This window comes from Grampus griseus (assembly GCF_964374135.1).
Source record: "Grampus griseus genome assembly, chromosome: 5".
In the NCBI taxonomy this organism is placed as follows: Eukaryota; Metazoa; Chordata; class Mammalia; order Artiodactyla; family Delphinidae; genus Grampus; species Grampus griseus.
The window spans coordinates 47557388-47579556 of NC_138998.1; the positions used below are offsets into that span (position 1 = coordinate 47557388).

The 22169-nt window shown below is 37.2% G+C and overlaps 1 protein-coding gene across 3 annotated transcripts; it reads left to right on the forward strand.

Moving 5' to 3' along the window:
- Positions 1 to 3950: 3950 nt before the first annotated feature.
- MYNN (myoneurin) lies at positions 3951 to 21448 on the forward strand. 3 transcript variants are annotated; one of them, XR_014296824.1, is made up of 9 exons: positions 3951 to 4019; positions 4911 to 5207; positions 10235 to 11025; positions 11750 to 11909; positions 13742 to 13920; positions 14809 to 14892; positions 15955 to 16041; positions 17808 to 18128; positions 19757 to 21448. XR_014296824.1 is itself a non-coding variant. In XM_082655643.1 (8 exons), exons 2-8 carry the CDS (start codon positions 4942 to 4944, stop codon positions 18068 to 18070), a joined length of 1830 nt encoding a protein of 609 aa, XP_082511769.1. In that variant the 5' UTR covers positions 3951 to 4019; positions 4911 to 4941; the 3' UTR covers positions 18071 to 21448. The 3 variants fall into 3 exon arrangements, 2 of the variants coding, with proteins under 2 accessions (XP_082511769.1, XP_082511770.1); XM_082655643.1 differs by having other exon boundaries at positions 17808 to 21448; XM_082655644.1 differs by lacking the exon at positions 14809 to 14892 and having other exon boundaries at positions 17808 to 21448.
- Positions 21449 to 22169: the final 721 nt, after the last annotated feature.

The window sequence follows — 22169 nt, forward strand, 5'->3', positions numbered from 1 at the left end:
TTTTTAGGCATAAGGATGTGTCTGTCTCTTTGCAGGAAAAACGATATTCCTTAGGTCATATGAAGCTCAGGCTTAGAAAAATTTATTCATGTTGCGTGCCAAAAAGGTGCATCTCGATGTCTGATTTTCTTTTTTAACCTCTTCAATTTTGCACACCCTGTAGAAGATTTTAAAACAAGTGCCGTCTAAAACAAGTACAGAGCAGAGGAAATTCAAAAGTCCCTCCACCAGAGGCTGAAAGGATCGCTTTCTCGCTAGCTAAGTAACAGCTAGGAGGTTGGTGCTGCGCGGAGCTGCGCCCCGCTGCGGGAGCCGGGACTCCGGGACTCCGGGATTCGCGTGCGGCCAGCCCTTCCTAGCCCGCCAAAGCCCTGAAACTCATCCGGTACTCTCAACAGAGTAACGCAAAATATAACACTTCTTTTCCGTAGAAGAAAGTAAACCGCAAAAAAGTGCAACCAACGGGTGCCCGATTTCTAACTAGGGGCTTTGCAAAAAGTGTATGCAAATTCCAACTTTTGAAATGGTAATACTGTTCAACTGGACATACGGTTATTTTTCCTTTTTTTTTGGTTTCATTGTTCTTTCTATTAAAAGTTACGCTAACCCTACCTTTAAGCGCTCGTGAATTGCACGTTACAACAGCGATATCAAGGACTTTCTCAGCCACTGCGGACAGGCGGGTTTCCGTAGTGTAGTGGTTATCACGTTCGCCTAACACGCGAAAGGTCCCCGGTTCGAAACCGGGCGGAAACAGTGTTCTTATTTTTCCCCTGTTTACGTCCACTTACTTAACAGAGTCTTATGATGCTCCTTATGTTTGCCCACTTACTTAACAGGGTCTTGTGATGATCCTTACGTTTGCTTTTTATTTTATTTGATCCTTACGTTTGCTTTTTATTTTATTTTTGTTTACTCCTTTTCCCCCTGTTTACGTCCACTTAAACAGGGTCTTGTGATATTCCTTATGTTTGCTTTTTATTTTTTTAACATCTTTATTGGAGTATAGTTGCTTCACAATGTTGTGTTAGTTTCTGCTGTGTAACAAAGTGAATTGGCTATATGTATACATATATCCCCACATCCCCTCCCTCTTGCGTCTCCCTCCCACCCTCCCTATCCCACCCCTCTAGGTGGTCACAAAGCACTGAGCTGATCTCCCTGTGCTATGCAGCTGCTTCCCACTTGCTATCTACTTTACTTTTGGGAGTGTGTATATGTCATATGTATATGTCTCTCAATTCGTCCCAGCTTACCCTTCCCCCATCCCGTGTCCTCAAGTCCATTCTCTATGCCTGCGTGTTTATTTCTGTGCTGCCCCTAGGTTCATCAGACCTTTTTTTTTTTTTTTTTAGATTCCATATATGTGTTAGCATACGGTATATGTTTTTCTTTCTGACTTACTTCACTCTGTATGACAGACTCTAGGTCCATCCACCTCACTGCAAACAACTCAATTTTGTTTCTTTTTATGGCCGAATAATATTCCATTGTATATATGTGCCACATCTTCTTTATCCATTCATCTGTCAATGAACACCTAGGTTGCTTCCATGTCCTGGCTATTGTAAGTAGTGCTGCAATGAACATTGTGGTACATGACTCTTTTTGAATTACGGTTTTCTCAGGGTATATGCCCAGTAGTGGGATTGCTCGGTCATATGGTAGTTCTATTTTTAGTTTTTTAAGGAACCTCCATATTGTTCTCTATAGTGGCTGTATCAATTTACATTCCCACCAACAGTGAAAGAGGGTTCCCTTTTGTCCATACCCTCTACAGCATTTGTAGATTTTTTGATGATGGCCATTCTGACTTGTGTGAGGTGATACCTAATTGTAGTTTTGATTTGCATTTCTCTAATGATTAGTGATGTTGATGAGCATCCTTTCATGTGTTTGTTGGCAATCTGTATATCTTCTTTGGAGAAATGTCTGTTTAGGTCTTCTGCCCATTTTTGGATTGGGTTATGTTGGCTTTTTAAAAAACATAATCCTGATAGTAATTTGCACTACCTTGGGAATTTGAACTTTCAACTTGGATGTTATTTTGCTTGTTCACCAAATGTTTTTTTATTAACGGCTTGCACATGGAAGAAGTGTTTCAGACTTTAAAAAAGTTTTTAAAACTCACAACCTGATACTGAAAAAATAATATAATGTACATCCTAATAAGAGTAATCAAACACCGCGTAAAAAATAAGCTCTGTTGCCCCCAGCACTCTTTGTATTACAAGTCATTTGGTTTTCCATTAGTTTTCCCCCTGAGATTGCTGATTTCTCTAAACGCCAGAGACCATGTTTTATGCTTTTTCCATATTCTTAGTATCTGACACCTAGTAGAGACAAATATTTCTGAATTAATAAATTACTGAAAAGGATTCTGACAAAAATAAAGTGGAATCAGAAAAAAATTATATTCATAAAAATGAAATCAAGAAAGAACCAGCCTCATTTTTTTTTTCTTATAAACCTAACGGTTGTGGGTTTTTTCACAAACATGATTCTTACCGGGAAGAAAGAATTTACAAAGAGAGCAAACAGAATGTAGTTGTAAAAAATCTCAAGAGAGAAGAAAAGAATAAATTCAAGTTGAGACTGTCCTTTAATATAAAATCACGAGTAAATTTCCTGTGGTCCTGACACAACTTTTTTTTTTAGTTGGAGTATAGTTGCTTTACAATGCTTTGTTAGTTTCTGCAGTACAGCGAAGTGAATCAGCTACATGAATCAGGATATATACATATATTCCCCCCTCCCTTGGACCTCCCTCCCACCCCACCCCCCAATCCCACCCATCTAGGTCATCACAGAGCACCAAGCTGAGCTCCCTGTGCTACAACTTTTTTTTTTTTACATCTTTATTGGAGTATAATTGCTTTACAATGGTGTGTTAGTTTCCGCTCCATAACAAAGTGAATCAGCTATACACATACACACGTTCCCACATCTCCTTCCTCTTGCGTCTCCCTCCCTCCCACCCTCCCTATCCCACCCCCCCAGGCGGTCACAAAGCACCGAGCTGATGTCCCTGTGCCATGCAGCTAGCTGCCTCCCACCAGCTATCTATTTTGTGCTACAACTTTTAACAAGAAAAAATGTTGACGTTTTGGTTTTCTTAGATTATGTTGTCCGCCGGTAGTACGAAAGAATTCACCCTAACATATCAGCACGACTTATCCTACCGTTTCTGCGTCTTTTTATATTACGCAGATAACTGGCACCCCTTTCCCTCACTGTACAAAATCTGTAAATAATTGTATTAAAAATTTTCTAGTCCAGACGCAAAAGAACCCTTTCCGGTACAAAGCCCACCTTTCCCCATGCGCATGCCCAGTGTACCCTACTGCTTTGCTCCGCTTTCATGCAGCTCAGACTTCAATCACCACGTAAGGGTATCCTGGAAACTGGGCTCCAGTTGGCTGATGCAAACAAGACTCGTGGGTTCCCAAGAGCTTTCGGGTACGTAAACTAAAAAGGGGTGATCAGTTTCAGCTCAAAAATTCCCATGGCCCAGAGCCCGAGTACACGCAGCAGCTGTTCCTACTCGTGGGGCCACAAGGAAGGGGAGGATGATGGGAGAAGACGAGCAACTAACTACAAGCCCCAGCATGCAATGCGCTATTTGGCTCCTGGAAAGAGGCCCGCGGTGCAGCGCGGTTCAGCCTCGGCCCAGAACGCGGGCGGAGCGCAAGATGCCGACTGTCCTCCAACCAGAATGCTCAGAATGAGGAAGACAGGTGTGGCGCTGTGAGCGAGCCCTTAGATCTCGTATCCAAGACTTTCCCTGTTTCTCCCTAGCTCCTGGCATGCTAGGTAGCGGTGTCTCTGTACGCCAGACTATTCCCCACAGGCCGGCATCGGCCCTCCGATGTTGCGTACGGTGTTGCCACGGAACGCCCGGAGCCGGATGTGACGTCGCCGTGGAGGAAGAAGGGAGAGGTGGAGCGTGGCGCGGTGACGTCCTTCCAACATGGCGGAGAGAGAGTGAAGAAACTGTGTTCCCCTTTGGGTTACTATAGGTGAGTTCTGTCTTCGCCCTCAGCCTGCTGTCCCCGCTCTCTCCAGACCCAGGGGCACTGGAGGGCAGGCTCCTTGGAGTTCGCGCTCAGGTCGGAGTGAAGGTGTTAGTGTGGAAAGCTTGGGCGAAGCAGCCCCCGTGTTGGCCTTGGCCACAACCTCTGCTGTGGGAATTCGCGGGAGTGGGAGCTCGGCGAAGGGCAGGGAGGCGGAAGCCAGGAGAGACCGGCTTTCGCAGTCACTCTCCGATGCCACCTCGAGTGGAGGCGGGGTAGGGAGGGGTGTGGCCTCCTGGGGCGAGTGACCTAACCTTTGACAACTCTTGGCCCTGCTGGTTCTCCGCCCCCTGGGCGCCCACCTTGCGTTTGAAGCCACTATGCTCCGAGGAAGCTAACAGGTTTCAGTGATTTGAGAGTTTTACATTTGATCTTAGCCAAAAGGCCGAGAAGCGATTGAGAGCAATTTTAAAGAACTCATACCGTGTCCTTTCCCCCTTTGTCCCAAGAAATCATTTCTTAGTGGTTTATTAATTTTTTTCGTAATATACGTGTGCCTGCTGAGCTTGAAAGTCTGAAGGTTCAACTGATGCAAAAGCGTGAAATTTTGCGGTGCTTTTTTTTTTCCACTTTGTGGAAAATGTTTTCGCACATCGCCATTTATTGACGTGTCCAAAGGATTGTGTTAGTTTACCAAGCTGAAATAAAAGCTAGAAAGGCATTTATCCCTTCGGCAGTTTTATCCATATCTGTTTGATAAGAATTTTCTGGGGATATAAAATGAGAACAGACTTTATTCTAGTTCATGTTCTGTGTCTCTTCACTCACCAATTGCTTGGGTGAAAAGTTTGATGAAAACTTAGGGTTACTGATTTACTATTTCTTTTTGTTTTTTAGAGCAAGGGTAAAATTCGATTCTGATATCAAAATGCAGTATTCGCACCACTGTGAGCACCTTTTAGAGAGACTGAACAAACAACGGGAAGCAGGTTTTCTTTGTGACTGCACCATAGTAATTGGGGAATTCCAGTTTAAAGCTCATAGGAATGTGCTTGCCTCGTTTAGTGAGTATTTTGGTGCGATCTACAGAAGCACTTCAGAGAACAATGTCTTTCTTGATCAGAGTCAGGTGAAGGCTGATGGATTTCAGAAACTGTTGGAATTTATATACACAGGAACTTTAAATCTTGACAGGTAAGGTACACATTTTATTTCCACTTATAAAAGCTGGTCAATAGTCTTTAGAGCTAAAGCAGATTAGTTTTTTTCCATTTAGTCCCTGAACTCTGAGTCTTCAAACATTGATGTGCACAGTATTGTTTTTAATAAAGAAGTCAGTGTCTCTGATTTGAGATAAACAGACCACATTTCATAAGCACAAAAAGTATAGATGTTAATACGATTAAAGTATGGTTTTTGATACATTTGATTTATCTACTGAAACAAAGCTTGTGATTTCAGTTATGTAAAGTTAAAGATCAAAATATGATGAATTTTAATTGAATTCCAATTTCCCCTTGCTTTTTGGTCTTTATGTTCCTCTGGTCTTCTCTCTCACTCTCTATCCCCTACCTCTTAAGGTGTTAGGGGTGGGGAGGTATAGGTGGAGAAAGAAGGAAGAATCTCTGTTCATTTAATAGTGCTCCCATTTCCAGCTGTAAATAGCAACCTGCAGGACCTCTTCCTGATCTTGATTTAGGAAAATAACTTCATTGGCCTGTTAATGGCCATGACTCCTGTTGCCTGGTAGAGCTATCAGTGCTAATGCTTAAGTCTGGTCTAAGATGCTAGGATGCTTCTCTGAGATGCTTAATGCTGTCACTGCACTGACAAGAAGTAGGTTCTGAGGAATCTGATAATGCAGGCATTTTGTGTCTTTCATACGTGATGAACTGTATAATTAGATTAATACTAATATGTTTACTCGTTGTTGAGGGAAAGGTGGTGGGGATAAAAGGAAAGAGAAACCAATCAACTTACTCCTGTCTTCTTTTCTCCATCTTTTATGAAAGTGTAAACATGAATAGATCATCATCTGACATAGAAAGATTATGGGCTTTAGAATTAGATCTTGCCTGTCAAGTCACCATGTCTCTGAGCAAGCTATAGCCTCTCTGGGCCTCAGTTTCTCCATTTGTAAAAATGAGATGATAACTACATTGGTTGTTACTGTGAAGATTTAGGATTTACTACCTCCCAATGAACATTACTTTCCTTCCTTTATTTCCTCTTCTCTATCCTACTCTACAAGCCCATTAATTCTGCATTTATTGGAGAAAAATTAGGGAAAAAACAAAAAAGGAAACACCTGAAATTCTGCCACCCACTGATAACCACTCTTAACACTTCGGTAAATATTCTTTCCTTGTTTTCCAGATGATCTCTATAGATATATGCATGTACACATTAAGCAAAGTTCTTCCCTCTCTTTACACTGCAGCTGATCGTGGAAATATACTTATTGAAAAGCTGGAATTAGGATGTTCCTTAATCCTATTGAAAAGGAACCATTCATGCTGTTTGGAATTGCTTTTAAATTTTGATGTAATGAAATTTTTGAGTCAGTTCCGTGTAAGTTGATTAAAGGAATAAAGCAGTGTCATAGATAAATGTCATACGATGTTATTTAAATTTACTGAATATTTGGCTATACAAGTGCCTCTGATCTAAAAATTTAGAATACATAATATAAAATAATCACAAAACCAGTGAATTTTGGTTGATCTTCAATTTAGTGGTTTCCCTTTTTCAAATAACTTTACCAAAAATCTTTTTTTTTTTTTTTGCGGTACGTGGGCCTCTCACTGCTGTGGTCTCTCCCGTTGCGGAGCACAAGGCTCCGGACGCACAGGCTCAGCGGCCATGGCTCACGGGCCCAGCCGCTCTGCGGCATGTGGGATGTGGGATGTGGGATCTTCCCAGACCGGGGCACGAACCCGTGTCCCCTGCATCGGCAGGCGGACTCTCAACCACTGCGCCACCAGGGAAGCCCCAAAAATCTTGAACTAATTGGAACACAATGAAGAGCGCCTTACTTTGACCCTTCATGCAAAAAACCAATGTGAAGAAGAGCCAGATGTTTGGCTCAATCTTCTTTTTTTTGATGTGGACCATTTTTAATGTCTTTATTGAATTTGTACAACATTGCTTCTTTTTATGTTTTGTTTTTTTGGCCCCAAGGCATGTGGGATCTTAGCTCCCTGACCAGGAAATAAACCCGCACACCCTGCATGAGAAGGTGAAGTCTTAACCACTGGACTGCCAGGGAAGTCCCTGGCTCAGTCTTTTTTTGATACATGTCTTTCCTGGGGAGCTGGGGAGCTAATTGTTTGAGCTCAGACACAAATGCAAGAGAAGACATATACCAAAAATAGAAAGTCTGTACAATTTAGTGATTAAGAAAACAGTAATAAAAAAAAAAAAAAAGAAAACAGTAATAAAGAATTAAGTGGACTCAGGAGCTAGATTACCTTGGTCAAATCTTAGTTCTAACACTCTGTGATCTTGGACAAGTTACTTAACTTCTTTGGACCTCTGATCCTTCATTTGTATGTAAAATGGGGATTATAATTGCTCATATAAAGCAGTTAGCCATATACCTGGCAATATGTAATTAAATGACTTTCAGTGACTATTCAAAAAGTGAAAGCAAGTTTGCAGGCACTTTAACTTCATGCTTATAAACAAAAGCAGATCAGTTATTGACATAAACAAATGCTGATTCTCTTAACTGTAACTGAGATTATAGGCTATCTGTGAAATAGATAAATAATTTGTATGAATTACTGTTTCAGTACTGAACAGTTAGTGTGTAACTCAATACTAGTTTGTATTGGTCTTAAAGGCTATCTCACCTTGTTGGTGATTCATTTTATGAAGCACTAAGCACAATTATAATTTGAGACCTAAGTATAATAAGTGATGGAGTAAATTTGGTTTTCATTCTAATAGTTTCTCTCATTTATTGTAACTTAATAATAGACTGTGTAACAGAATCAATAAAAATGCTTAAGAAACGTAATGTTTTTAGAGAGTGACAGTGCTATATACATGCAAAAAACATTTTGTATGGAAGATGAATAAGATTGTATTTATGTTTGGGGCATTCATGCTATATCTTTGCAAACAGGGAGTTAACTTGATTACAAAGATCATTCGTTATTTGCTCCAGAATTATAGCCAAAGGCCATAAGAAAAGACTATTGTAAGTAATGTTTTCTTAGCTAAGGGAATCAGTTTACAAACAGATTGTTTTCCAAAAGTTTATTTGTAGTATGTTTAGGAACTTGGGATGGATTTTCCCAGAGAATAAAATGTTCACTAAAAGTGGTGATTAGGTTTCCAAACTAGCCTATAAATCTACTTAATTTTTCTGAAGAATTAAATAATATCTGGGGAAAATGACAAGTAGGAAGGTTACTTGAGGGTGTGTGTGTGTGTATATATGTGTATGTTTATGTATGTATCCATTGTCAGATAATTAAAAGGGCATATTTTTAGTGTTAATACCAACAGCTCTCTGACTTTACAGCTAAGAAAATTGAAGCACCCAAAGATGCTGATTTATTCTAATTAATTCAGCTAGTGATCCAGAGCCATTGCTAGTGTAACTGAACAGTCAGCCTTTCACTACATTGTAAACTTCTGGAGGGCAGAGACTATTTGATATTTCTTAATATCGCTCTCAGTACCACACATGGTAAATGCTCAGTAAATTTTTTTTTCTTTTTCTTTTCTTTTTTTTTCATATTTTATTCAATACATATAACAATACATATTAAAAGATTTAACAGTAAGGAGATTTTTAATTTTTTGCTTTTATAAATTGCTTTTCTTTTTAAAAAATTTTTTTAAAAAGTAAGCTGCAGGCTTTGGCTTTGGCTTGGAAAATACCAGGGGAGTGGGGGGCATAAACCTGAGGCTGCTGCCCCTTATCTGCCTTCACAGTACTGTCCCCTTCTCCCAGCTCCTCCCTGACTGTGTGAGCCAGGCCTCAGACCTTCCAGCTAACCACTTCCCATGAGCCACTACTCTGATGTCAGCCTATAGCCAAAGGAGCTGGGTGTCTGGGCCTGGTGACCAACGCTTTGCCACCCACTCAGTCAGGGTGCTCCCCACCTGCAGGCAGGCGGCAACACCCTATCTGCTACCATCAGCCCCTTCCACAGCCCACTGCCCCACCCCTCCCTGTCTAGCCCAGCCACATGTAGCTCTGCCCCATCCAGGGATGCTCTCCTCAGAGATGGGCCAGCAGGGCCGCCACAGCCCCTCTGGTAGGCAAAGACTCTGGAAACTTCTGGGGTCCTGTGTTCGGCCATGTGATCCCAGGGGTGCACATGGGCCCCTTGGGTATCTGAACAGAAGGGCAGGGGAAGGAGGGCCGCACCCTTGCAGTCCTGCTCTGCTGGTCTAATGGGCAGCTGCCCACCCTACCCCACCCCGCACTGCAGGCTCCTGAGTTGGCAGATTAAGCATTTTATAAAGTGAAATGCTCAGTAAATATTGATTCGAATGTTGAACATTAATTTTTTCTATATAACTCTAATATGACAAACTCTCTAGCTAATTTGGATTGGGGATCATACACAAAAAAAGCTGGGAAGGTTGCTAGAGAGAGCTTAATGCATTCTAAAACCTTGTTCTTCCAAACGTGATCCATGGACCAGCAGCATTGGCATCACCAGGGCGTATGTTAGAAATGCAGATGCTCAGGCCCAAAGCAGACCTGCTGAATCAGAATCTACATTTAACAAATCCCTGGGTGACTCACATGCACAGGAAAGTTTGAGAAGTGCAGTTGAAGTTCTTCACAGGGGAGCAGAGGAAGATGATAATTTCTTTAGACTCTTCTTGTTGCCAGTCCAGAAAAGTTGGTTGGTATCTGAAGAGGCCTCAGGAGAAATGGGAGGAGGCAGTAAATTGCTAACAGCCACTTTCGTGTTCCAGCTGTTTTCTTAACAAGTAGAAATTTTAACATTTTGTTTTTCCATGGTTGTACATATGAATAATCCATTACTTTTCATCTTTTCAAGTTCTGTAAAACTGGAGATTTTTGCCTAAGCATTCTGAGTGAATAAATTTTTTATAAATTTGTTCTCTTAGGCCTTTTGTATCATTCTACTTCATTAGGTCTTTAAAAGACAGAAATATTTGTGTAGCTCTGTTTCAAAAACGTTTTTTCTTTGATCAGAACATTGTCATTTAGCCTTGTTTCCTTACAGTTGGAATGTTAAAGAAATCCATCAGGCTGCTGACTATCTCAAAGTGGAAGAGGTGGTCACTAAATGTAAAATAAAGATGGAAGATTTTGCTTTTATTGCTAATCCCTCTTCTACAGAGATATCTAGTATTACCGGAAACATTGAATTGAATCAACAGACTTGTCTCCTTACTCTACGAGATTATAACAGTCGGGAGAAATCAGAAGGGTCTACAGATTTAGTTCAGGCAAATCCTAAACAAGGGGCTTTAGCAAAGAAGTCATCTCAAAGTAAAAAGAAGAAGAAGGCCTTCAACTCCCAGAAAACAGGGCAGAATAAAACAGTGCAATATCCCAGTGACATTTTAGAGAATGCATCAGTTGAAGTATATCTAGATGCAAATAAATTGTCCACACCTGTAATAGAACAAGTTGCACAAAGAAATAATTCAGAACTTGAGTTGACATCAGTTGTGGAAAATACTTTTCCAGCACAAGATATTGTGCAAACTGTCACAGTGAAACGGAAACGTGGAAAATCACAGCCAAACTGTGCTCTGAAAGAACACTCTATGTCTAATATAGCCAGTGTCAAGAACTCTTACGAGCTGGAGAGCTCCGGGGAAGAGCTGGATCAGAGGTATTCCAAGGCCAAACCAATGTGTAACACGTGTGGGAAAGTGTTTTCAGAAGCCAGCAGCTTGCGAAGGCACATGAGAATACATAAAGGAGTCAAACCTTATGTCTGCCACTTGTGTGGAAAGGCATTTACCCAATGTAACCAGCTGAAAACGCATGTAAGAACTCATACAGGTAAGACTGGTTTGTGGAAAGTATAATTGTTTTTATATTGTGACCGAAATAATATTTTTATAAACATATTAACATACAGTGTTGACTGTGATCAAAATTTGGTATATACTTGTATTCATAAAAGTATTGAGCATGTTAGACTTGAAAATGTCTTTGTAATTGTGACCAAGTATTTAATGGCTATTTGTTTTGTTGTAACTGATACTCTGAAGTCCCAGTGTGTGAACTCTTTAAACCATTTTCCCTCACAATTAAAATAAGCATAAATTTAGTTCTACCTTGCTAAATATTTAACAGACAATATATTAAAACTGATAAAAAGTAATTACAACTCAGGCTGATTCTCAGATTTTACCAACACATCTCACCACCTGTTTCTTTGTCGAACTTCTGAACATAAATTATATATACATTCCTTCCTCAGCCTCTATATTTACCTTTATTGGTACACTTAGATTTGTGCTTTTTAAGATGCATTATGTATTTCTCTGATTGATAACTTTTCACTATTATGGACTAAGAAACACTAATTTCTTTTAACTCTACTGGTGGTTTCAGTAATCAATCTGGAAAAATATCCTATTTGCTTTTTTACTTCTAGAGTTAATATTTTCTGAATACTGAAACTAGTACTGGTTGATGAACTCTTTTGAAAGCTTGTATGGCTTAAGCAACTAAAACAATACTTCCTTCTAAATATAAATTTTATTTACTTTTCTTTTAGGTGAGAAGCCATACAAATGTGAATTGTGTGATAAAGGATTTGCTCAGAAATGCCAGCTAGTCTTCCATAGTCGCATGCATCATGGTGAGGAAAAACCCTATAAATGTGATGTATGCAATTTACAATTTGCAACTTCTAGCAATCTCAAGATTCATGCAAGGTAAAAATAAAAACAAAAAAACAGATGTTTGATCTTTGAGTCTGTCATTCACTATAGCCTTAAATAGACTATTGTATGAGAATTCAGGACAGTAGAGTTCTAATTGTGGTACCACCACACAGTATTCTTAGTACAGTGAAGGAACCGCAAGGGAGCCATGGTGCCTGGAGGGGAATAGTGAGGGAGGGAAATAAGATCAGAATGGTGTTAGGGTGTCCAGATGGTGAAGGTTTTGTAGGTCATTATAAAGCTTTTACTCTTGAGAATGAGAAGTAAGTGATGTAATCTTGCTTGCATTGTAAGAGGATCACTATGGATGCTATGTTAAGCAAAAGATTGTAGGATTGCAAGAGTGAAAGCAAAGTTACCAGTTAGGAAGCTATAGATAAAACCCAAGTGAGAGTGACAGTGGTTCAGGTCCGAGAGATAGCAGTGGAAGAGATAAGTGGTAGTCAGATTCTGGATGTATTTTAAAGGTACAACAAACAGAATTTGCTGCACATTGGATGTGGGGTATGAAAGAAAAAAAGAAGAGTAGAATTAAAAATGATTCTCAGGTTTTGAGCCTGAGCATCTGAAAAGATAGAATTACCATTAACTGAAGTGGAGATTTGTGGACAAAGCAGTTGAAGTAGGAGTACAGGAGTTGAGTAGAGTTCTGATCATGTTAAATTTGAGATGACTATTAGACATCTGAATGGAAACGTGCATTAGATAGTTGGTTATCTAAGTCTGGAAGTCGGGACTGGTTTGAGTAGATAGTATTTAAAGTCATAACATTAGATGAGGTCACCAAGAGAATGAAGATGGATAAAAAAGAGATCAAAGGATGGAGTCATAAGGCACACTAACTAAGAGTTCTGGGAGATGGGCAAGTCACTATAAGTGACTAGGAAGGACCAACCAATATAGGGGCAAACCAGAAGATTGGGCTGTCTTGGAATCCAGGTGGAGGAAATGATTTCAGAGGGAGTAATCATTGTGTCAAATTCTGATAGGGAGATTAAGAGTGAGAATTGACTATTGGATTTGGCAAAGTGAGAGGTTAGCAGTGGTTTTGACAAAAGCAGTGTTAGCAGAGGCTAGTAGAGAAGAAATGAAAGTAGAACCATTGGAGACTCAAGATTTTACTAAAGGGGAACAGAAAATAGAGGAGCAGGTAAGGTCAGGGGTCTTTTTTTTTTTTTAAGATGGGAGATATTTCAGTATATTTGTATGCTACGATCCAAAGGGGAGGTGAAACTAGATGATATAGGATGGAGGAAATTGCAAGAGTGATCACTGAGTAGGCAAGGAGGATAGTATCTTAAGTATATAAACTGGAGTACTTGGATTCAGAAGAACTGTCATTCTCATATTAGAGTTAAGAAAAGCAAACCCTATAGATACAGATGCCTATAGGTGGAGATTTGTGTGGTAGAAATTTACTTCTGATTCCTTAAATTTTTCTCAGTGAAACAGGAAGCAAGGACATCAGCTGAGAGTGAGGATGGGTGAGGAGGTGCTGAAGGTTTGAGGAAAGAGTTTTGAAGATTGAGTGAATGGACAGACAAAAATAATTGCCTGCAGTATTATGGGCACACTTGACTACCACATAAGGCTGATGGCAAAACTTTGAACTAGTCTCAGAACTAATGTTTTGAAAACCAAAACATTTATTCTTGACAGTATACATTGAAAACTGTTGATTTTAAATACATATTGTTGATCTGTTAAGATGAAATGAAATAAGATACTGCATGAAGAATTTGTATGAAAAATGTTTGCTGTGTGGCATGATCCTTAGATTGTTTTACTTGCCAGCATGTATCTTTATATTTATTTACTAACAGGAAGCATAGTGGAGAGAAGCCATATGTATGTGATAGGTGCGGACAGCGATTTGCCCAAGCCAGCACGTTGACCTATCATGTTCGAAGGCATACGGGAGAAAAGCCTTATGTGTGTGACACCTGTGGGAAGGCATTTGCTGTCTCTAGTTCTCTTATTACTCATTCTCGAAAACATACCGGTAAGGATTTGACACAGAGGTGGCTTAAAACAAGGAAAGTTGTAAATAAAAGAAAAAGGGAAATTGAGCCTTTACAAAAAGTAGGTTATAGGCTTTGTAGTTATATCTGTTGTGTCTGTGCTTCTTGAAGCTTTTTGTGTTTCTGATTTTCACATAAATATTAGATATAAAAGCAGACTTATTTTCTAGAATAATACACAGTGGGTGAAATTTTTTATCATGTAACTTATATACATTAAAATCAGATAATTTTGACAATATATAAACTTGAGTTAATAAGACATTTTTTATGACCTTAGAAGAACTCCTTAGGGTCTTGAAGCTTCATTTCCCTTGGATAAAACTGTAAAGTTAAGGGGTTGGGGTGAATTTGGGTAGAACGTTGATTTAATAACTTCTTAGGACTTTTTCTACAGACATTGTAAGATTTGCAAATTAAATAGATACTTCAAACCCAAAGTATCAATTTTGAAGCAAAACCTGTTGTTCAAAAATTTTCATTTTTTTGTAGGGTAATTTTTTAATAGATCTTTCCTAAATGATTTTATTCCCCTTTAATAATCTTATAGATAGCAAAAATTGAAATATGGATTGATGAATTTTCATGTTTTTAATTATATAAAAATCAGACTTTTTGCCCACCTCTAGTCTACTAGAAGGATATTTGGAGAAAGTTTTATTATATGAAAAGCATCAGGTTACATGCACAGTGTAAAGTAATTACTAATGTTCATTTAAGTTGGATCACATTGAAAATACCTCTGAAATACAATACAAAGAGGTTTTAATTTAAATAATATTTTAGAACAGCTTACTTTAGATTATTGTAATTGATAAATATTATATTGGTATAGTACACCACTTCGCTATCTTTTATTTTCCATCTAGGTGAAAAACCATACATATGTGGTATTTGTGGGAAAAGTTTTATTTCCTCAGGAGAGCTCAACAAACACTTTCGATCCCATACAGGTCTGTGTTTAGGGAGAACGTATTATTTTTTGTTCTCTCTAATTTCTTTTTATGTAAACCTTGACTTTAAACCATTATGGACTAGACGGTATCTAATCATACTCTAACTGTAGCTATATTTTAATGTATGAATATCAACTTTTTATTTGTTTATTTTTGTTTTTTTAGTTGTTTGGATTATGGATTAAATTTGGTCAAGAATTGTGTAGATTTTCTAAGAACTGTGCCAGATAATCAATGGTTTTTAAATGATTTGGATAAAATTACACAGATAATACCAAAAAATGAAAAGGAATAGATAATACCAAGATAATATCAGATTTTCTTATTAAACAATGTTCAGTATGCACGTTTTAGGAATATATTTTAATATTGACATGGTTATTGTAAAAGGTAGTATATAAGTAGTACGAAGAAAATATGAAATACACACAAAAATTTTTAAAACAAAGGAGAACACCACTTTGAAAATGTACTGTACTTTTTCTTTCTAAAAGTTATTTCTTGTAATCCCTATCTAGTATTGTGTGAGCACCTAGTAGTAAACAGTTAATAAGTTTACTGGCAACTTCTATATCCTCAGTTCCTTACTTTGCATTATAAAGCAATGAACAGTTCTCATTTCAAAAGAATTATAATTTTGTAGTATTTTTATTCTGTGAGTATTTTTAAAGGATTTTCTAATTTATACGCTACCTGAGAGCAGAAACCATAATTACGCATTTTTCCTCCAGCTACATCTCTTAGCCAGAGTCTGGCATATAATTGGCACTCACTAAATGTCTGATAGAAATAAAAAAGTAAGTTTTTTTTAGTTTGAAGGTTCTGTTAGTGAAAATGCTCGATTTTTCCTTGAAATAGGTACACTTTGTATTATAAAGGCATGGAGTGCCTATGCGTATAGAAGTTTTCATTTCACTATATTAGAACCAAGAGATTAAAATGGTAACTTGAAACTAAATTTAAACAATATAATGTTTGCATTGTGTTCGTGAACATTGATATTTTTGCCTTAGTAGCTTCTGAAATACTGAGATTTTAATTTTTTAACTTGTTTTTCAGGAGAAAGACCATTTATCTGTGAATTATGTGGAAATTCTTACACAGATATTAAAAATTTAAAGAAGCACAAAACAAAAGTCCATTCTGGTAAATGCTTCTGTTTTTTAAAAATTTGGTGCTCTCATATTTGTACTATTCCTTAAAATGTTGAGATACACATTGTAACAGTTTATATTAGATATATATTTTTAAAAACTAGGTGCACACGTATGAGGAAGGTAGCTTTATAATGTGCAGATGAGTTCACTCTGAATTTCTTTCCATATTGACCTTGTAATAAACATTGCTTGAAATACTTCCTCCTTTAAAAACCTGATATATATATATATATAAAGCAATTAAACTCCAATAAAGATGTTAATAAATAAATAACCTGATATATGAACGATTGCAAGAATGAGAGAATACATAAACAACTATATATCACTCTTTCCCATACTAGAATCTAGGTTAACTGGGGTTTACTGTAGTTATGCGAAGAAAGGAGCATCATGAACGCTAGTCCAAAAATGTATAAGAGGAAATAGGGAAACAGGTATCCCCAAATTGTTATGATGCATGAAATGGAAAGCCAGACTACACAATTTTTAGTCTGTTATTTAAAATGAATCCTTGAGAAAGTTTCACTGTGCTTACCATTCTGTCATGATTAGAAACAAAACACTAGTCGTCTTCACTGTGTAGAGATGATAGTCTTTGATAGTAAATATAAACATCGTAAGGATTGAGGTAGTGATGTCTGAAAACTTCAGTGAGTCATTAATTCAACAGGCATTTATTAAATACCTCTAAAGTACACATAACTATGCAGGGTACATGAAGTTGAGCAAGGCATAGTCCTAGTCCTCAGAGAGCTTACCATCTGGTGTGGGAGACCAGAAATCTACATAAATAACTGATTACAACACAAAATACAGGATATAATAGAGATGCAAGAATACTGAAGAAGAGATTAAGTCCTTCTGAGGTGAGTATTGGAAAGGCTTAATTCTAGGGAAACTGAAAGGTGGAGAAGAGTTCAAAGGGTGGAGATGGGAAAGGGAATGTTCATCCCAGGCAGAGAGAATATTGTGAAGAGAGTCATCGCAACAAGAGAGCGCAGGTTGTATTCTTGGCTGGCTGAACTGAAGAATAGTCTGGCAAAAACAGAATCATAACTTTAAAAAAGCAAATATGCAGTTTTGTCTAACAAGGTTAGTGAGATTGAAATCACGTCAGTACTTGGAAGTGAGAAGAGCGTGCGTGGTAAAGCTAGTGGAAAATTTGAAGGGAAAAATGTATCTTTAGTCAGTGGGGTAATTACTCCCTTGAGTAACACAGAATTTCTTCTGAAAATAAATGAAAGTGCCATACCTCTGAACTTGAACTCACAGAATAATATGAACTATTCATTAATACATTCACTGAATAAACTGGGTACTTACTATGTGTGTAGCACTATAAGGTACTTTGAAGGAATCAGAGAAGTATAATTAGACATTTACTTTGAAGGAATTTATAGTCTGTTGAGCATTCAAGGCACACCTAAGTAGAATGTTACATACCAGTAAGATAGACAGATGTCACAAGGTGGTATATGAAAAACTGACAAATGAGTGATAAAGTAGATTGGAAACAGCTTACCCTGTTCTAGCACAGTTAAGTCCATTTTTATAATGGTGCTTAAACCTAATCTTGAGGCCCCGTAATGGATTTGTATAGATAATGCTAAGGGCAAATCAGCAAAAAGGAAACAGTGTGACTAAAGGTGTGGGGCTGAAATGCAAGTTCTGGGGGTGGTAAATAGATTGAGTCTTCCTCATGGTTTTTGTTTTGTTTTTAAAGATGGTGAATTTTTTTATCTTCCATTTCAGGTACAGATAAAATTCTAGATTCCAGTATAGAGGATCATCCCTTGAGTGAACAAGATTCCATACAAAAAAGTCCTTTATCAGAAACTTTGGATGTGAAGCCTTCTGATATGACTTTACCACTAACTCTTCCACTTGGGACTGAGGACCACCACATGCTTCTGCCTGTTACAGATAATCAGTCTCCTACATCAGATACATTGTTGAGGTCAACTGTGAACGGGTATTCAGAACCACAATTGATTTTTTTACAACAATTATACTGACTTTGTGAGGAATATGGAATTGCTAAATCGTCTCTGGTAGTAAACATAAACATCTCTGGTAAGGTGCATATATTCATATTAAATTAACCCTTCATTTGAGTTGTGGCCATTATTTTTCATTCACTGAAGTAAAAGCACCTGATGCTGCATCATAACTGTGCAATGCTTATTTTGATATTTGGCTTTTATGTCTACATTATACACACAGCTTTTAAAGGAATGAATTATACTACAGTAGCACTATTTGGGGTGGATAAGTTTTACTATCTTTTAGAGCTGCCTTAATTCCATATTTATTTTCATTTTAGAATTGCCTTTCATTTACTCAAGTGGAATCTATCAGTTTATGATTCACTTATGACCTGTGGGATGTGTTTATTTTCTTCCCCTCAAAATTTAAACAAAATCCATAATAGTATCAGCCCAAGAGTGGTGCTGTTACTAAGCGCCACAGACCAGTACATAAACTATGGGGAAAAAAAATTCGTATCTCTGCCTAAGAAAATTTAGGTACTGAGTAAGAATTGTGCTATTTCTCTATTAATATAGTCCATTGGAGGTAACTTTTCTAATGAAACAAAAAGTGCTTCTCTTAAAAAGTAGAAAACTATGTATAAATTTTGTTCATTTAGAACTCAGTATTCTGGATAAAACCAATGGTCAGTACTTTTGAATTATCTGAGACTACATTTTCAAAGTGAATTTTAAATAGATATTTGGTGTTTTTATCTTATTAAAGACAGTTTCAGATTTGATGCAGATTGTTTTAATAGGTTTCTAGATTACTGGAGATGAGGAAAATATACTGAGTTTTGATAATTTTTGATAAGCCTCTCATATTCTTATGCACTTTTTAAAATATAAAATCCTAAAAAGAATTTTCTAAATAGAAACTTAATGCATAGTATAAAACACTTGTCTTCTGAATTTGTAATTATATTCATAAATAGTTAAGAAATTAACTTCAGTTATAAGTGAACATTTGAGTTATCGGAAAGCCAGTTTATTAAACATTTTATACTTGAGTTTTCTGTAAGTTTCGAGTTTTACATTTTTATAGATTAAACCACAACAGTTCATGGTGGTCGTAGTTTCACAGTAGTCCTTTTCCTTCCTAATGAACTTAGAAAATTCAGATTTATTCTGATATTTACTACCACTCTTCCCCCTCCCATTTTTCCCACATATTGGTTTATTTCACTGCCTAATCTTTGGACAGTAAATTATCAGTTCCTCAAAGTCAGTTCCTATACTGCTGATCAGACACCAGGGTGACATTATTTCTTATTTCTGCCGTGCATCATTTGTTTTCTGCTTTTAAACTATACCTGTAACAAAATTAATGTATTTTCTATTGGTATTGATTTCTTTAGTTGTATTTTCTCTGGGGTTCCTAGTCATAGGAACCAAGTAGAAGACTTAGTAAAACTAAATTCTTCTAAACTGTAGAGATCATCACCATTTTACAGCACATGCAGCATTTTTACAATAAATTGCCACCAGTGGGATTGACTTAATTAAATAGAGTTTAAAATACTGCCTTTGTATAACAGACATCAAACTTAGTATTTAATTTATCTAAGAAATCTAATTATGCATATGTATTAATTTAATATACTGGGTTTAAATACAATTTATAAAGTTATAAAAATGTTCAACTAATCTATTCTGGCTTAAATTCAATAGGAATTTATTGGAATGTGAAGAAATTAAAGAAAATTAAGACTCAGCCTTTTTAAGAAGTCTGCTGAAATGGAGAGGCTATATTTAATTCACATCTTCATTAATCCAAGCATCTAATGAACAAAATTTCTTTTTAAAAGCTGCTGTAGTGATGTCATAATTCTGTAAGGGTAGTAGTTACCAAATTTCCTCTAACATGATGATAATTAGCATTTGCCTTTACATAAATTAGTCTTTAAATTTATTATATTTAGGATTATTGGAGTGACTGAAGTTGATCTATTCTCTTCATCACATTATCTGCTTCTTAGCTAAAATAATTTTATTTTAAATTGACATGGCTTGATGCTCTTCCAGAATGACATGTAAAGAAAGCTTGAAGACTGAGTATCTTTGTCTTGTCATTCTTCTCATAATGCTGTATTATTCTTTATCATAATATGCATGTATTTTAGTTGTATCTGCTATCATTGTAACACTCACAATTATCAGTTAAGTTCATCTTTAAATATATTTGCTACAATGCAGTGTTTTGGGAAAGTTCTATTCTTAATTATGTAAGTATTACTAAGTTTTTTGAAAGTCTTTTTAGGATGCTGAACATCTTATTGAGAAATTATTTTCTAAGTTAATTTTGTTTTGTATTTGTATTAGATTATTCTTTCTGTATCGTTAGGTTTTAGGCTTTTTAAAAAACCATAGATTATATATAAATGATTTTTTGCTGGTATTTGTTTTGTTTAATTTCATAGAATGATTTTGATAGACAGATTTTAGAAAATTGTTTTATTTTTTTCAAAAGAAAAGGTTCTGTCATTTCTCTTGCAACAATAGTGTGTCACTTTTCTGTATGTTTCATTTCTACAGCAATTGTACAAATGAGAGTAGTTGAAATGTGCTTATATAAAGACAATCTACATGTACTCATTTTTTTAAATATCCTAGAAGAGTAACTGACATTTGATGCATATGAGAAACATAGCTTAAAAATAGTGGTGTCCAAGCCCCACCCCACCTTAGGCTCTCTGAATCAGACGATCTCCAAAACATGCTGAAAAGCTCCATAGGTAATCTTAATGCATACCAAACACTGAGAACTATTATCCTAAACATTTCTTGGTGTTCTTCCTTTGGGCTCTTGATATGTGATATGCAGGCTCTATTTTTTTTTTCTTTTGGCCGCGCCACGCGGCTTGCAGGGATCTTAGTTCCCCGACCAGGGATTGAACCCGGGCCCTCGGCAGTGAAAGTGCAGAGTCCTAACCACTGCACTGCCAGGGAAGTCTCTCTGTGGGCTCTTGATAAATGAAGCTCTTGATATAACTTTTCACTTTTTACTCAGAGATTTTGAGTCTTTAGAACTTGGCTAGAAATACCACCAAATAAAAAGAAATTGTACTTTAATGCAATTTCTGTAAATTCTACATTTTTACTCATTATGTATGAACAATACCGATATTTAGTTATTGGAGCATTTCTTGAGACAGTGATGTGGTCTACTCGCCTGTCCTCTACAACCCCTGCCCCCCCTTCACTGAACAGAGATTTGGTGTATTTGCTTAAGGAATTTAGATAATTATCATGTAAACACAGTAATCATTCAGAAATAGGGTATTTAATTTCAAGAATATACTGAAATAAACACCATGGATGTGAATCAGATATTTGGATTAAAATACCTGGCCATTATTTCAAATGCTGGAAAATTATTGAAATCAGAATACATACAGCTGTAAAGATGAATAAAATGATCTCCTCTTTTAAGTTTACAGTCAAGTGGGAAAGACAAGCCTGAATGCCAAGTGTTATAGTGGAGGAAGGAAAGAAAGGAAATGCTGAGCAGTCAATGGAAGTTGAGTGGACAGAGAAAGGGCTGTTACTCCCCTGGATAGGCAAACAAGAGGAGATTGCTAATGGGAGGAATTTGTACACAGCTGACTGAGGTAGGGAGAATGGAGAGAAAGTCTGAAAGGTGGTGGCAGAGATAGGAATCAAAGACACATCTAGCACTATCTATACCACCTTGAAATAGTCCTCTACCTTTAGCCTGTGCTGAAAGAGTGGGATTAGATAGCCATGTTTATAATCCAGGATCTCACACACTCAACTACAGTTGACTGCTGAAGGGCAGGGATTAGACAGCCACACTTGTAACATATGATTCTATACTTGTGACCACAGCTGACGAACAGCTTACCAGGGAGAAACAATTCTTAGGCCAAATGGAGCGACTTTCTTAAGAATTTGAGCTATGAAATTCAGAGACTTCCTAGGTATTGGTGTACATGGAAAAGATCATTTAGATCTGGTCCAGAGTCACTGAAGCAAGCCAAAGTCTAAAAGAAATAGTGAAGAAGCAGAGAAAGCTGACCTGTAGAGCGAAGCAAGGGGATGAAGTAGGTTTGCAGAACCAAGC

Excerpts from the sequence above, each read along its gene's own strand:
- MYNN (XM_082655643.1), top strand. The coding sequence starts at position 4,942 with ATGCAGTATTCGCACCACTGTGAGCACCTTTTAGAGAGACTGAACAAA. Across the intron at positions 5,208-10,234 it reads GGAACTTTAAATCTTGACAG|TTGGAATGTTAAAGAAATCC; the intron begins GTAAGGTACACA and ends GTTTCCTTACAG. Across the intron at positions 11,910-13,741 it reads AATCTCAAGATTCATGCAAG|GAAGCATAGTGGAGAGAAGC; the intron begins GTAAAAATAAAA and ends ATTTACTAACAG.